Source organism: Octodon degus, unplaced genomic scaffold (assembly GCF_000260255.1).
Source record: "Octodon degus isolate 3935 unplaced genomic scaffold, OctDeg1.0 scaffold00221, whole genome shotgun sequence".
Taxonomy (NCBI): domain Eukaryota; kingdom Metazoa; phylum Chordata; class Mammalia; order Rodentia; family Octodontidae; genus Octodon; species Octodon degus.
Genome location: NW_004524797.1, coordinates 176,331 through 190,439, shown reverse-complemented (window position 1 = coordinate 190,439; position 14,109 = coordinate 176,331). Strand labels below are relative to the sequence as shown.

Genomic DNA, 14,109 nt, shown 5'->3' with positions numbered 1-14,109 from the left:
AAGAAGAACAAGAAGAAGAACAAGAAGAACAAGAAGAAGAACAAGAAGAAGAAGAACTGCTAAACATCTGGTGTTGAAAATATGCCTCACAAAAACACGCCTCATTTAATATTAACAAAATTGTTCCTTAGAAAATAAAATCATTTCTAAGAGAAATGTTCATAGCCTATAACAGGCCCACTGTAGGATGGCAGCAGCTTCCTCCCCTACCTGCTGACCTCCAGTGGCTGGCTCCTCTGGCCCCTGCTTCCAACCTGCCTCAGGACAATGGCCAATCCCTGGCCCTGGTCCACAAGGCCTGTATGCCCTGGTCCCTGCCCACTCCTCCCTGCTATCATCTCCTGTCTCATTCTGTGGCTTGGCCACACCAGGTTTCTTTCCACAGCCAAGGGAACCATGTTCTTTCTCATCATGGAGACTTAGATGCCTGAGAATAGGTGTCCAGGTAGGCAGCCCAGGAGAGAGAAAAAGTAGATGAACTGTTCTGGAGTACACCTATGGGAAAGGCCGAAGGCTACACAGCCTCCCCACTAGGCCCTCAAAGGCACCCATACCAGATGGTGAGAAGATGAGCCTGACGCTTCTGCTGCAGGGCATGCTGGGTCTTCAGCATTTCCTCTATCTCCTTCTGTACAGCTGGAGGAGACTGGATCCTCTCACTGGCCATGAACTCACTGGTGACCAGTTACATGGGAAAAGAGAGGAGAGAACAGGAGCGAGATGCAAGGAGATCCACAGCAAGAATGTTCAGAGCTTTGCCTTCCCTGCCCTTGCTAAAGGATATCCAGGAGAGGAGGATATCCCAACCTACTTAGCCTCAGCCTCCCCTCTGAGACCCTGAGGAAGATAGTTGAGGTGATGACAGGAGAACCAGTAGGGAAGAAACAGTGGACTATCAGAGCAGCCACAGCAGAAACAGTGCAGGACCAGTAGGCTCGGACCCAGCGGGGATCCTCAGGCTCCCTGCCTGTTCTGTGACCTTATGGAAGTCCCTCCCCCACTCTGAGGCTCACTCTCTGTTTCTGCTAAATGGAGTTAACAAGAGCACTTGTGAGGACGCACAAGCAGAACCCTTACCACCCACTGTGCCTGGCTCAAAGGAAAAGTCCAGATAAAAGCCAGCCATCACCATGCCATTTATTGGCACTTATAACAACCTCCCAGCCCTATATCCTGATAGGGCTTTGCATACAGCGCCTCACTGGCACGCCACTAGAACCCTATTGCAGGGGGCCCAGCCCTAGCTCAGTTCTTTAAGTGGCTGCTTACACAATGCTGGGAGCCTCAGTTTGCTGTAGTTCAATCCCCACAACACTCCAGCCATGCCAAAGTGCCCTGAAGGCATTCAAGGAGAAAAAAAAAAAAAAATTCCTTCAGTTCTTTAGAACCCTATTGCAGGTCTCTGAGTGTCATCCAGGAATGCAGGCTCTGAACGTTAAGGACTTGATCAGTCACACAGGAAGGCAAGGGGCAACCAGGCCTCAGCACACTTTTCATTCATCTACAGCAAAAATGCCACTTGGTGAGGGAAGGGCAGAGATAGGCTCATCTTCCCCCTGCCTCCCATGGGGAAGCTGCTTTGAAGGGTGGGGGCTATCAACCCGAAAGACTTCTGTTCCCCTGGGCCCAGCTCTCCCGGGTTACCAGCAACAAGGAAGACTACAAATTCTACAGCAAATCAGATGAATGTTTTCCCAATAGTTTGTACTTCAAAGAATGCTCATGAAATAATGTTCATATAAAACTGCACGGATTGTATGGGCCTAGAAAGACCTGAGGGAAAATAGCCTGCTGAAATGTTAGCCACGATTCTCCTTGAAGGGAGGGGGTGGTGGTGAGTTCTATTTTTTTCTTGATATCTTTATTTCTAGCTTTAGAAAGAAAAAGAGAAACATGCTAAGAACTGACAGAAAAGGCAGTGCAGTCTTTAACCTGTGTGGCCCCGGGGCTGGGGGAGGGCTGTGGTGGTGCTGGCACTGCTGACCTGAAACTCTGTAGCAGCAACTCTTTCTTGAGGACCTTCCAGGAATCCTCCAGGCCCTGCCAGCGGTGGCGGCTGTCGAGCTCCATCTGCAGGGTGGCCTCCATCAGGTTGACGTATAGCTGGGCGATGGCCCGCCGATTGCCCAGTAGGGCATGGTTAATGATCTATGGTCATGGGCAGACAGGGTCTAGATGAAGCAGTGCTCTCAAGATATGACAAGGCACAGTTAGAGACAGGCAAGTGAGGCTGGAGAGCCAGGACAGCAGCAGGCTAGGGCTGAGAGGAGTGGCGGTAGGGCCTGAGGAGTCCCAAGGGGCCCGCACAGGAGAACGCAGTGTGAACAGTGATGAGCAGCTTCCTTGAAGACTGAACCATACCCCTGACTGCATGAGCCTCAACGCAGCTCTAAGCTCCCACTGTATCATTCAGTACAGAAAGTGGAAGAGCCTAGGCACTTTAGTGCGCTCTAAGTGTTCTTTATGTTTTACAAATTTGTTCTAAAACCAGAGTGCTTGTGCACCAGGGGCCAGCCACATGTTGTCACTTTGAGGACAGAGACCCAGTGGCTACAGAGGCCAGAACATTCTTCAGGGTCTCTCCTAGTGGCCTTACCTGAGTACCCTAGAAATGGGACAGAGGACAATCCTTTACTGAGTAGCACTGTTCTGCCCCTTTATATCACTGTCCTTTTTAAGTGAGAGTCCAGAAGAGCCTCAAATGCCTCCACGCATTTCCCAAAATCTCTAGAGAAGTGAGAGTCCCGCCAGGCTCAGCAGGAGAAAGCCCAGCCCTGCTTCTCAGGGTAGCCCGAAGCTTGGACTTGGTAGCAGGAGACATCCACAAGTATTTCCTCATCATCCAGGGCCTCAGCTATTTACAGCAAAGGGACTCTGTAGCTTGTGGGATCATCAGTGCTCAGAAACCAAATGATAAAGGTGTACCAAGCAAGGAGCAAGTGCTACTTGTTCTAATGAGAGACATAGGGGAGATGGCTCAGTAGGATAAGTGCTTGACTGGCAAAAGCAAGGATCTGAGTTCAATCCCCGGTTCCGCAAAAAAAAAAAAAAAAAAATACCAGGAACCCAGAGAGACATAAGCACATGACAGTGAAATACTGAAGCATAACCTGGACCCTGTGGACACCGACTCTCATGGAGACAATATCCAAAGTCTAGGACAGTCATGTATCTTGGAGTCTCTGTTACCATCAAGTAACAAGTTTTGGCAGTAAGTACTGTCACCCCTGTGTTATGGACAGGGGTTTTAGGCACAAGGCCTGAGTCATTCTGGGCAGTGCAGAGAGAGACCTGTTTCCCTCTGTGCCTGTGATGTCCCGGGCATCACTTTACAGTCATGGGCCAGGCCCTGCTGTGATTCCAAGTACTGCGCTCCCTTAAGCGGGCTGTGCTGCCAGGCAGCTGCTATTTGGCCAGCTGAGCTTTGCAGAGAGAGGACCAGGAAACTCTTGAGAGCAAACTGTGCCTGTGAGCACCTCAGAGTACTTTCATGGAGCTGAGGGAGTCAGCCTTTGCTCTGGCTCTAGCAACATCATGAACAACCAGGAATCTGTCGCTTTAAAGTGCTGAGGACAGCGCCTGGGGGAGCCTGGGGGGAGGAGGTAGCACCAAGAGGTGGGTGTGGTTCAGCAGCAGACACTGGGAGCCACCGGAGATGAAGAACAAGTAGAAAATCCAGACAGAGCAGGTGAAGCATTGCTTTCCAGACTAGAGACCCCTGAGACCACAAAGCCCCAAGACGGTAACTCCAGTGTAGCATTTACAGCATTGCACGCAGTATCTGAGCCCCCGCTCGAGGGATCATCAGTGCTCAGAACCACAGCACCATGTTAGCTGGGCTCATTTGAAAGTGGCACAGAAATGTGAAACACACTTCACAAAGATTTCTTTCTTTCTTTTTGTATTTTAGGGAAGGGTCTACAGGGTGTTCAGGGTTTCACTCCTAGATTGGACTCGTAGCAATCCGCTTGTTTACAGCCTTCCAAGAGCTGGGATTATAGGTGTGCGCCACCACGCCCAGTCTCAATTACCATCTCAGCACTCCCTGGGGATGGGGCTGGCACAGCAGGCCCGGGGATCGAACTCCTGGACCCTGTTCACAAAAATTTGTATTGAAAATGCTTACACTTACAAAGACTTACGTGCCAACTTACACGGCCCACTGGAATTACTTAGAAATGTTACAGATGAGAAACCTGGCATTTCTAAGGCCCAGGCTTGGGGAGTCCTGGGGTCCTGCTACTTTTGCTGTAGGCTGAAACCCACCCAAGCAGATCACTCACCATGGCTTCTTTATTTATCAGCCTGTACACATCGGGCTGTAAGAGGTAAGCTGTTTTCTCTATGATTTCCACATATTTCTTCAACACACTCTTTAGCTAAAGGGGACAAGGTACTACGGTTAGTGACTCTCACTTGCTGGGCCACTAATGGAAGGCAGGAGCATATCCATCAATCCTGCAAGTGAAAGTCACCCAGGAGCCCACTGGTTGCCAACTCACCTTATCTGTTCGGGAGAACTCTATTGAGAGTAACCGGTCATCCAGTTCCTTAATCTCCTGCTTCTGGACCAGGAACATATTGGCCACCTTATCCCATAGCTCCAACAGGGTCTGTGTAGAGGAGCTGGATCAGACTGGGAACTACTAGAGCTAGGATGGGGAGAGCAGGGCGGGCCATGAAATAAACCCCTACTTGAATGGTGTAGTCCTCAAGACTGGTGTCATTTTCCACTTTTTTGAAAAGGTTGTCAATAGCTTCATCAAACTCAGACAGCTTTTTTAAAAACAGCTCCCCTGTGTCCAAGATGAGAGGCTCCATTTCCTGCAACAGGCCAGGAGGGTGATGGCAGCAACATGCCCAGGAAGGAGGGTGCTCTCCCTATATGGGCAAGTGCCAGGCATGGTCCTCTCTCAGAAATACTCATCATGGCCTAGATCTAAGGATTGCTAATTAACCCATGCCTGGAGGACAGCAGCCCCATACTGCCCATGAGGCACTGGGCCAGGGATGACCTCTCCTTCCTCACTCTTGTGGGTTCTTGCCACAGGGCAAAGGAGGTGCTCTTGTTTTTGTCGGGCAAAGGAGGTGCTGACCTCAGGGCTGGCCTGAGGTTGGCACTCAACAAACACTAAGTAAAGAAGAATCTCCAGTTTATTTAGAATGAGGAAACAGAGGCCCAGAGCCAGAGAACCCATGGGTGATAATAGAGGTGGCATTTAGTTGGGACCTACTGAGGGACATGGGACATGAATCTGTTGTTGGTGCTTCAGGCTGGGGACAGGGCTAGGGCAGGGCAGCATTTAAGCTTTGAGTCAGGGCAACCAAAATCAGAAAAGACTTGGGAAGACAGGATTCAGAGAAGATTTGGAAGGGAAAAGGCTGGCCTTGTTTAGAAAATTCATCTGGGGCTCTTCAGTCAGCCCTGCATTAGCAAGCCTGAGCAGGAGGCCAAAGGGCACCAAACTGGGGTGCAGTTCCAGCTTGGCCCCTTACCTCCCTAGGCAGGCATGATCTTCTGAGCCTCAAGTAAAATGCAGGAGCAGACCCTGACTTAGCAGGCTTTGCAAGAGTTAAGGGGGACTGTGCTCACACAAGCATGGTAACCAGCCACTAAACATGGCTGCTATGAATCCACCCACATCAACTCTGTCTTGGTGAGGCCTGAGGACCTCTCTGCTGAGCAGCAGAAGAAAGGAAGCCGAGTGCAATGACAAAGCTGCCTCAAGAAGGCTACAGCAAGAGGGAAGAGGGGGCTGAGCCACACCATCCCAATCTGTGCGATCTCCTCACGAAAGCTCTCCAGCGCACGCTCGTAGCTCCTCTTCTTTTGGTTTTCTTGCCTTTCAAGGATGACGGTGCTCGTCCTTTCAGGCACTGTGGGGTGACAACAGAGGTGGTGAGGCTTCAAGAGAGGGCAGTGTACCCAGGACAGGCAGAACCCAGGCTGGAGGCTGGGAGCAGCTGCACGCCAGGTGTGACCTCAGGTTGACACCACAGCCAGGCCAGGAGAGCAGAAGCTCGAGGAAGAAAGGCTGTAGGTGATGCCTAAGTGCTCAGGGAGGACGGTCTCCAGCACACTGTTAAATACTGACGAGCTGGGGGCTGTAGCTCAGTGGTACCACGCTTGCCTAGCATGCATGAGGCCCTGGTTTGATTCCCTAGGATTCCCAAAATAACAAACAATACAGAAATACTGGGAATTTCCAAATGCCATCTATGAAATTATAAAATTTATGTCTTTTAAAAAAAGTTTTAAAGCTGCAAATACATATTCAGATGCTTTCCAAATTACAACAGCATTAGGCCTTGACAAGCCTACTGTAAATCAGGAATATTATAAGTTGAGGATGCATTTAATATATCTGACTACCAAATATAACTTAGCTTATTCTACTTTAGCCTACAGCAATGCAAAATTATCTAACATAAAACCTATTTTTCAGTAAAGTGTTTGCTATCATGTAATTTATTAAAAACTATACTGAAAAAAAGGGAAATCAGAATGTGGCATGGGTATACTTTGGCACCATTGTGAAGCTGAAATATTGTAAGTTGAACCATCATAAATCGGGAACCCTTTGTAGAAATAATAAGCAACACCCATAGAGTGCTTAGCCCAGCGGGTGTTGTTCTGCTCCGTTACTGCTCAGGACGAGGCCGGGAGTAGCACTATCACTTGCCTCAGGCTACGAGTGGGGAAATTCAGGCACCAGAGTTGAGGAACAAAGTCTGTGGCTGAGCAGGGACTTGGACTCGGACCCCTGGCCCAATGGCCTGCATTCCCACCCATGTTCCACCACATCCTGCATCCATCAGGGAACCTAGATGCCATGTGGGTTAATGGGGTTAGCGGGCTCTCTTTAGAGAAGAGACGCTCTTACAGAAGGGTGGCTTTACTTTCTGCTTCGTTTTTCTCCTTTAATTTTTTAACTTTTTAAATCATAAAGACAAATGGAGTTCATAAGGAGTAAAGTTAAACTAAGACAATATCATAGGAAGAAAGAAAGTGTGGATTGAGTAATGCCACTGTGAAATCAAGGAAAGCTAGCAATATCCTTTTGCCAGCTGCTTTTCCTAGGAAGGACCCCTGTTCAGTTCGCTGCCCAGTGCCTGTCCAGCTTCCGGCCCAGGGGAGAATCCTCAAGGGAGATGCTGAGGGAAGAATGCCTTCTCAGGGGCTGAGCAGAACAGCCCAGTCTGAGCTTCAGGGCCTGCGCTGGAGGAACTCCAGGGGACATCCGGCCAGGGCTCTCTCCTACCCAGCACAGACCTGTGCTCCAGGCTGGACCGAAGCTCACCAATGGTGTCCATGAGGCCCCGTACTTCTCGGGCAGCGATCTGGTTCTCACTCTCTTGTGCCTTTTCCCTTTTGGCTTTTTCCCTTTCCCTGAGATGCAAGCAGAAGAGAAAAGTAAGCCCTGGCCCCAGATCCACCCCCCAAGAGTGCAGCTCTGGAATACTGGGGAGCCTTCAGGGGGACAGCAGGCAGTGGCAATGGCTCTGGCGCAGCCTGATTCTAGAGATCTGCATGGCAGTGCCCAGTTTCCCAACAAACACTGCCTGGATGTCCTTTGCCAGAAGATGCTGCAGGCTGGAGATGGGAGCCTGCTTCAGCTCTGGTGGTAAACCAGATGTGGTGTTGGCGTGAACCATTTCTACACAGGAGCCTGAGGATTATCAGGGTTGTGAGCAGCCCAATAAAGCTCTCAGCATGTATCCTCACTCGTCCCTTCAGTAGCCCTATTTTTCAAGGAGAAGGGAACATAGAGGAGCTACAGTCCAAAGAAAGCCCAGATTCCAAGACCCAAGACTCCAAGACCACGTGACAGCAAGGCCTATGGGGCTTGTGTCTGGGAGAAGAAAGCTGGGATCTCAGGACGAATGTCTCAACAGGGAGGACCAAGGGGGTGGGTGTGACATTAGCTTTGGAATTAAATCCATGAAAGCATCATGTACAGACAAGCACTACAGAAATCCCTGTTTTCTGTGACACTATATTCCTTGAGGGCCCCATGTGTCCAGCACTTTCCAGGCATTTCTTTGAATCCTCACTGTAGGCCAGGAAGACTTCAGGCTGGGCTGTAGTTGATAAGGGCCCCTACAACCCTGCAGAGGGGTATTTCAGGCCTTGTTAGTCCCAGTGCCCTGGCCCATAGGAGCCCCTTAGGAGCCCCCAGGACAATGAGTGCTACTGTCAGCTCTGGCTTCTCAGCCACCTGCCCCTGGGACTTGGGGACTTCGCTAATACTAGTGGGGATCTACCTCTCACCTTGGGCTGGTTTCCCAGGAGCCCAGCCTGCGTAAATAGGCAGAGAACTAGCATTCACTGGCCAAAATTTCAAGCATTTTCTTGAGGTCTGAGGAAGATGAAACATCTGACCCTGTCACTGCCATTCAACGTAGTCTGGCCCTGTAGCTATCTAGAGGATGCTGGTCCTAATGGCTGGAGTGTTATCCCACAAAGGAAACAGAGAAAGAAAAGCAAGAACACCCAGGAAGGTGTGTGGGAAAGGAAGCCAGGGGCCTGGAGATTTGGAGGAGGGAATGGCAGCCAAAAGTCCACGCAGGAGGAGAGTTGACAGGAGGTCCAAGGTGACCTCTGCAGGAGTGGCTGGGGTGGGAAAGAGTTGGATGGCCCAGGGATGAGGAGCACTGGGTCAGGCACAGGCTCATCCACAACACTCAGGGTGGGGAACGGCTGAGGCTGGAGATCAGTCGTTTACATGGGCTGGAGCAAGGCTGGTCCTGAGAACAGAGTGTCCCTGGCAAGCCAGGTGAGCAAGCTGCTCCAGCTCTGAGGAGGATGTGAGCACCCTGAGGCTGCCTTGCAAACAGGTTGCTAGGCAGTGGGTGTCACGTGACACCTACTTGTCTAATATATAAACAAACATGCTGGAGTGGTTGAGCAGTCCCTTTCCTCCCATCCAGAGAGAGGGCTACACTTGACTTCAGCTTTCCATATTCTGACTCTTGTTTTTATTTCTCCTTCCTTCTACTGTCCCTTTCCCTGGGAATGGAGAATGCTGCTCTGGACACAACAAAATGGCCTCAAGGGAAGCTTAGGGAGACAGAGACAGGGCAATGTAGGGAGGCAGGGAGCAGTGACCCAGATACGCTCTTCTTTCTGGAAAGGAGAGGCTATGTGCTGAGAAGAGGCCTCAGGTAGGCGAGAGCCCTGGGGTTGATGTTTGAGAAGGGCTCCCTGTAGAGGGAGAGGCAGAGGACTGGAGATGATGCAGGGAAGCTAAGACTGCACCTGACTCTTCCCCAGGTCCTGAAGGTCTATAGGGTTGCCCAGGTGGGTGGGAGGTCCACTTGTGACCTCCTGTCTGTGTAAATAGGGCACTCCTGGGTGGAGACCGGTAGGGAAAGAGGACCTGGGGGAAAGTAGCAGGCTGGGAGAGCTGCTTGGAGCCTCCAGGCTGGCTACTTAGAGGTCCAGGTGAGCGTGGGCTGCTGCATCTGGGTTTTGTCTATCTTCTCTGGCTTAGGTGGGAGGTTGGGGGCTCTCGTGGGCAGGGAGAAGATTGGGGACTGAGAAAGGTCCATTGGTGACCCAACCACTGGGGCTGAGCTGGCTGGGAAGAAAGCAAAGGAAGGAGAGGCTGTGGACAGAGAAGGGAGGGGAACACTTTTCAGGAACAGGGGACAGGCCTGAAAAGACAGAGAGGTTCTGGATGTGAAGTTAGCAACCCTAGGCATTTTGGCAGGTTACAAACATGTCACTGTTTCTGCCCAGGCCATAGGGAGCTGTACTCTGATTCTGTCCAGGACAGAGCTGGGCTTGTCTGTCTGTCCCAGGAAGCTAGCACAGCACAAGGCCAGGGCCTTCCATGACAAGGGCCACGGGCATCAAGAGCTCCTGACTGATGCTGCATCTGGACTTAGGGGAGAGGGCGACCCCAGGCTGAACCCTGGGTAAGAAGAGAGCCCCAGGAAACACGAGGACATCAAGAGGCCCCAGCCCTGGATGAGAACGGAGAGTGGGCTTGGGAACTTGTGGGAGCTGGACTCGGTTAGGCTGCCACATCTGCCTCCTGGAAGACATCCTGGGTCTCGGGCAGGCCCAGCTGCTCATGCCTCTGTACCTCTCCAGGGCATTTGGCTGGGCACAAGAGCTGGGAAAGGCGCGCCTCAACTTGGCTGCAGTGGGGTAGGGGATGTGCTGATCTCAGAGTAAAGGTGCTGAGAGTCAGAAGCCTCAGAGGAGGTTCCCCTGGGAACAGTGAGTCAGGGTAGAGAGCTGAACCCAGTATAGGATCTGTCCTAGTCCCACGGAGAGTGAGAAGGACAACACAGGCAGGTAGAGGAGGCCTAAATTCTTGTCTCCAAGCCCCTGGCCGACCAAGGGGAGTCTATAGCTTGTACTGAGATTGAGCTTCGGGAGACTAAGGAAAATACGGCTCTCACTGTATTCTCCCAGGAAGCTGAGAGAGAGGTGTTAACCTCTTTTCTTCTACTTTCCTTTTCTCTCTGAGGTGTCAGTGAGCAGGAATACTTAGGAATCTCAAATTTACTTCTGAATGCGGATGATCGCAACAAATGCCTGTTCTCACTGCCCTATGCCAGCTGTTCTTGTCTCAGGGAGCAGTGCAGCTGCTGCACACCCAGCCAGCAGGCCAGAGACAAAGGACCCCCAGAGAACCTCTCCAGCCATCCAACTCACCATGAGCCTGCCTGCACCACTGAGATTGCAAGGCTGACCACAGCAGTGGCCTCTCTGGACTCCCTGATCCTTCTTGAGGCCCCAGTCCTACACTCTGCACAGTGACCCAAGGGACCTTAGCTATGCAAATCAGCTACTCACTTGAATAAATTCCCAAACACGGACTGAGGCCTGCAAAGTGTGTCCCGGCTTCAACCCTGCTCTCTTTCTCCAGGCCCACTGCCTGTTAGCCCTCAGGGGTGGGCCAAGCCCAGCCTCAGAGCCTTGCCTCACCCTTCCCTTCCTCATCCTCTGGTCCAAGCTGAGGCCCTTTCTCAGAGCATTTTCTTGATCTGACTCAATGTTCTCCCACTTTGGGGGGTAGTGCTTGTTTATTACTGCTACACTGGGCCTCAGCTTTCTGCACGCTGACTCTCACCTTTATAGAGTCCTCGAGTCAGGATCCTCTTACCCAGAGCCTGTTCCTAGGCACAAACTCAGTAACTACTTGGGGAAAGAGAGAAGAGCCAGTGATCTTTTGAAGTAGGTGTTACTACTTCCCTCTTCAGGGGACATACTTGAGACCTCATTCCTACTGGCATCCTAGGTCTTTGAAGATTCTGAAGTTCCCACAGTGTGTGGGGGTTGGGAGGGGCTGATGGCAGGACCAACCTTAACAGAACAGGTTTTTCTGTCACCCAGTCATTGGGGAGGCTGTGTATCCACTTCTGCTGCCGAGGGGTCATCATCTCCCCTATGGGAATCTCCACCTTCTTCATCACAGGTGGCCTGCCACTCTTTGGGGCCACAGGATGCTCCATAGCACGCTTCCGGGTGGCTGCCAAGGAGTGCACCAACTGCACCTGAATTCGTGGGAGAGTGGGATGCAAGTAGTTAGAGCTACAGACTCGCTAGGACCCTCACGCTGGCTGTGCCTCTTAGAACACTTGGGGAGCAGTCACCAACAAGGCACCTTTCAGGGACACCTCCAACCTTACCCCTCTTCCAGGAGGACTCTCTTCCTCCCTTAACCTTTATCTAGCTAATGGAAGGAAGGCATGTTTTGAGAAATTTAAATAAGGATTAAGATGCTCATCTTAGTCTTTTTTTTTTTTTTTTATAATTACAAGGAATTTTTAAAAATAGAATTGTCAAAGGCCAACCAAATAGCTCAGGGGATTATAGTGCCTACAAACAGATGCAGGGGCCAGGTGTTTGATCCCTGGGCCTGCCATGCCGGCCTCTGCTCCTGTGGCACCCTGAGTCGGCAAATGAAATTGGGCCTGGTGGTGCGTGCCTATAATCCCAGGTCTTACAAGGCTGTAAATAGGCAGATCACTACAAGTCTGATCTAGTAGTGAGACCCTGAACACCCTATAGACCCTTCCCTAAAATACAAAAGAAAAAAAATAGAATTATCCAATAATAGTGGGTTGGTTGAATAAATTTTAACAAGCTGTTGGATGCTTGTTAAAGATGAAACCTACAAATACATTTTCATGACATCAGGAAATGCTTATGAGATGATACACATGTCAATTAGCAGTATAAATTTTAATATTTATGATGCACAGAAAAAGCCCCGGGAGGAGGTGTGCCAAGCGTTATGAATGGCATGCTGCTTATAGGGAACAGGGTTGTGTGAGTAATTTAGTTGTTCCTTTGGTTTTTATAATTTCCAAAGATTTTACAGAAAGCATTATTTAGGGCTCAAATTAGAAGTAAGACTCCTATTTAAAGAAGCAATAAAGATCTTCAAAGGAAGGCGGTGGGTTTCTTAACAGTCTAGTTTGGTCTGTCAGAGAGGTCAAGGCCATTGCAACACAGACCGCAATCAAGGGGCATCACTTTAATGAGGGGGTGTCCCAGGTCCAAGGAGCCAGCACTTGTGAACACCCACTGACAAGGCAGTGTGTCTGCTGGGAGAAAAAGCAGATTTCAAAACACTAGCACAGAATGAAATCCAGTTTTAAATAATTGAACAGCTTTAATGCATGAGAAAACGACCCAAGGTGCTGAAAGGTTAATTCAGAACGTTTCTGAGTACTGTAATTTAAATTGAGTTTCAATTCAAACTGAAAATTTCAACTCAAGTTTTCTAATTCCCTGTTAGTACACTGTAAAAACTTGACTTATAATCAGAGTTATTTTTAAGTCAAAGTATTTTCAAAGTCCTTATTTTGTTAGATTGCCAGGCAGGAACGCCTGAATAGGGAGGAAGGTTTGGAGGGAGCAGAGGGGAGTTTGTGGGTACAGGGCGAATGCCTACCTAGAGAAAAGGGGTCGTGGGCAGGTAGGCCCTACCTGAGCCTGGAAGATCTGGTGGTAGACTTTGCCCTTGGGAACCTGGGTTGCCTTCCCCACCGACGACATCTTGGCGCTGGCCTGGCCGGAAGCCCCTAGAAGGAAGCTGTTGTCCTGGTTACGCGCTGGCGGGTCGGGGCTCAATTCCCACCCGGTCTGGGAACCAGCATCTGCCCAAGAGAGATGAGGCTACCTCGGGGCGGGCGGGACCCGGTGTGGCGGTGGCACTGGAGTTTTAATTCTAAAGCAAACGCAGAAGGGAGGGCCCGAGGAAAAGCCGAGAAACAAACAAACCTCAGGCTGGCCGCGAACACGAGAAGGCTGCTCTCCCTGTTGCTCAGGCGCAAATCCGACAGGGACTTTGGGGACACAAAAAATGCAGGATTATGTTTGTGCTTGGCCTTACCAAGATCTTCTGAGACAAGTTAACCCAAAATTATTAGATGGGATTGGAACCGCAGCCGATCTTGAGTTTAGTACCTCGTCCCACCCTCCAGGAAGTGCAGGGAAGGCAAAGGAAGAGACTGATTTTGGGCACGCTCAGGAGGCGCCCAGCTGTCTGCGGAGAAGACACAGCTGGCTCCTCCCGTTCTCCTTTTCAGACCCCTCACGCAGCTTCGGCAGCCCCCGGGTGACCCCGGGTCAGGAAGTTTGGGGATAGGCTCTGCCCCAGACCCGCCAACCTCTCACCTACAGAAAGCACCGCTCGAGTTGGCTTGGATGGGTCTAACAGCAACCAAAGCGGACACTCATGGTCTCCTAGGCAACGCGGGGGGGCGAGGAGGCTCTGGCCCCGCCCACTCCATTCCCTGGCAAAGGGTTGCTCTAAGCTCATGCGTAAAGCACACAAACTGAAATCAACTGGGACAAGGAAAAGGAGAAAAGAAAGGAAAAAGAAAGATATATGTATATACACAGGACATCTTAGATAATTGTACTGCTGATTTCTGCTAGTCTATTGAAAGGGAACAGTTAATGCTCTTTTTTTCCTCTTTAATTTTTTAAATAATTTTTGACCAATTTTGCATGCTTGTGTCTGGTAACCTGAGCAACTAATTTGAAGACAATAATATGCAATATAACAAACATTGTTATATTCCTATAATTTTGCTTAGTGAAATTCTGTATTGTTTATTTATTTTTACTATTGTTTTATT

At 50.2% G+C, this 14,109-nt stretch overlaps 1 protein-coding gene across 1 annotated transcript in view; it reads right to left on the bottom strand.

The window, feature by feature from the left end:
- Nucleotides 1–13,655, bottom strand: part of Ccdc180 (coiled-coil domain containing 180) — a 67,193-nt gene extending 53,538 nt beyond the window's left edge. Inside the window, exons 1-11 of the mRNA XM_023705483.1 lie at nucleotides 13,433–13,655; nucleotides 13,247–13,311; nucleotides 12,953–13,058; nucleotides 11,321–11,511; nucleotides 7,302–7,390; nucleotides 5,768–5,877; nucleotides 4,696–4,824; nucleotides 4,503–4,613; nucleotides 4,284–4,379; nucleotides 1,985–2,148; nucleotides 555–674 (exon numbers count right to left, since the gene is read on the bottom strand). Coding sequence (XP_023561251.1) covers nucleotides 555–674; nucleotides 1,985–2,148; nucleotides 4,284–4,379; nucleotides 4,503–4,613; nucleotides 4,696–4,824; nucleotides 5,768–5,877; nucleotides 7,302–7,390; nucleotides 11,321–11,511; nucleotides 12,953–13,021 — 1,079 coding nt within the window. The 5' untranslated portion in view covers nucleotides 13,022–13,058; nucleotides 13,247–13,311; nucleotides 13,433–13,655. The remainder of the gene's footprint in view (nucleotides 1–554; nucleotides 675–1,984; nucleotides 2,149–4,283; nucleotides 4,380–4,502; nucleotides 4,614–4,695; nucleotides 4,825–5,767; nucleotides 5,878–7,301; nucleotides 7,391–11,320; nucleotides 11,512–12,952; nucleotides 13,059–13,246; nucleotides 13,312–13,432) is intronic.
- Nucleotides 13,656–14,109: the final 454 nt, after the last annotated feature.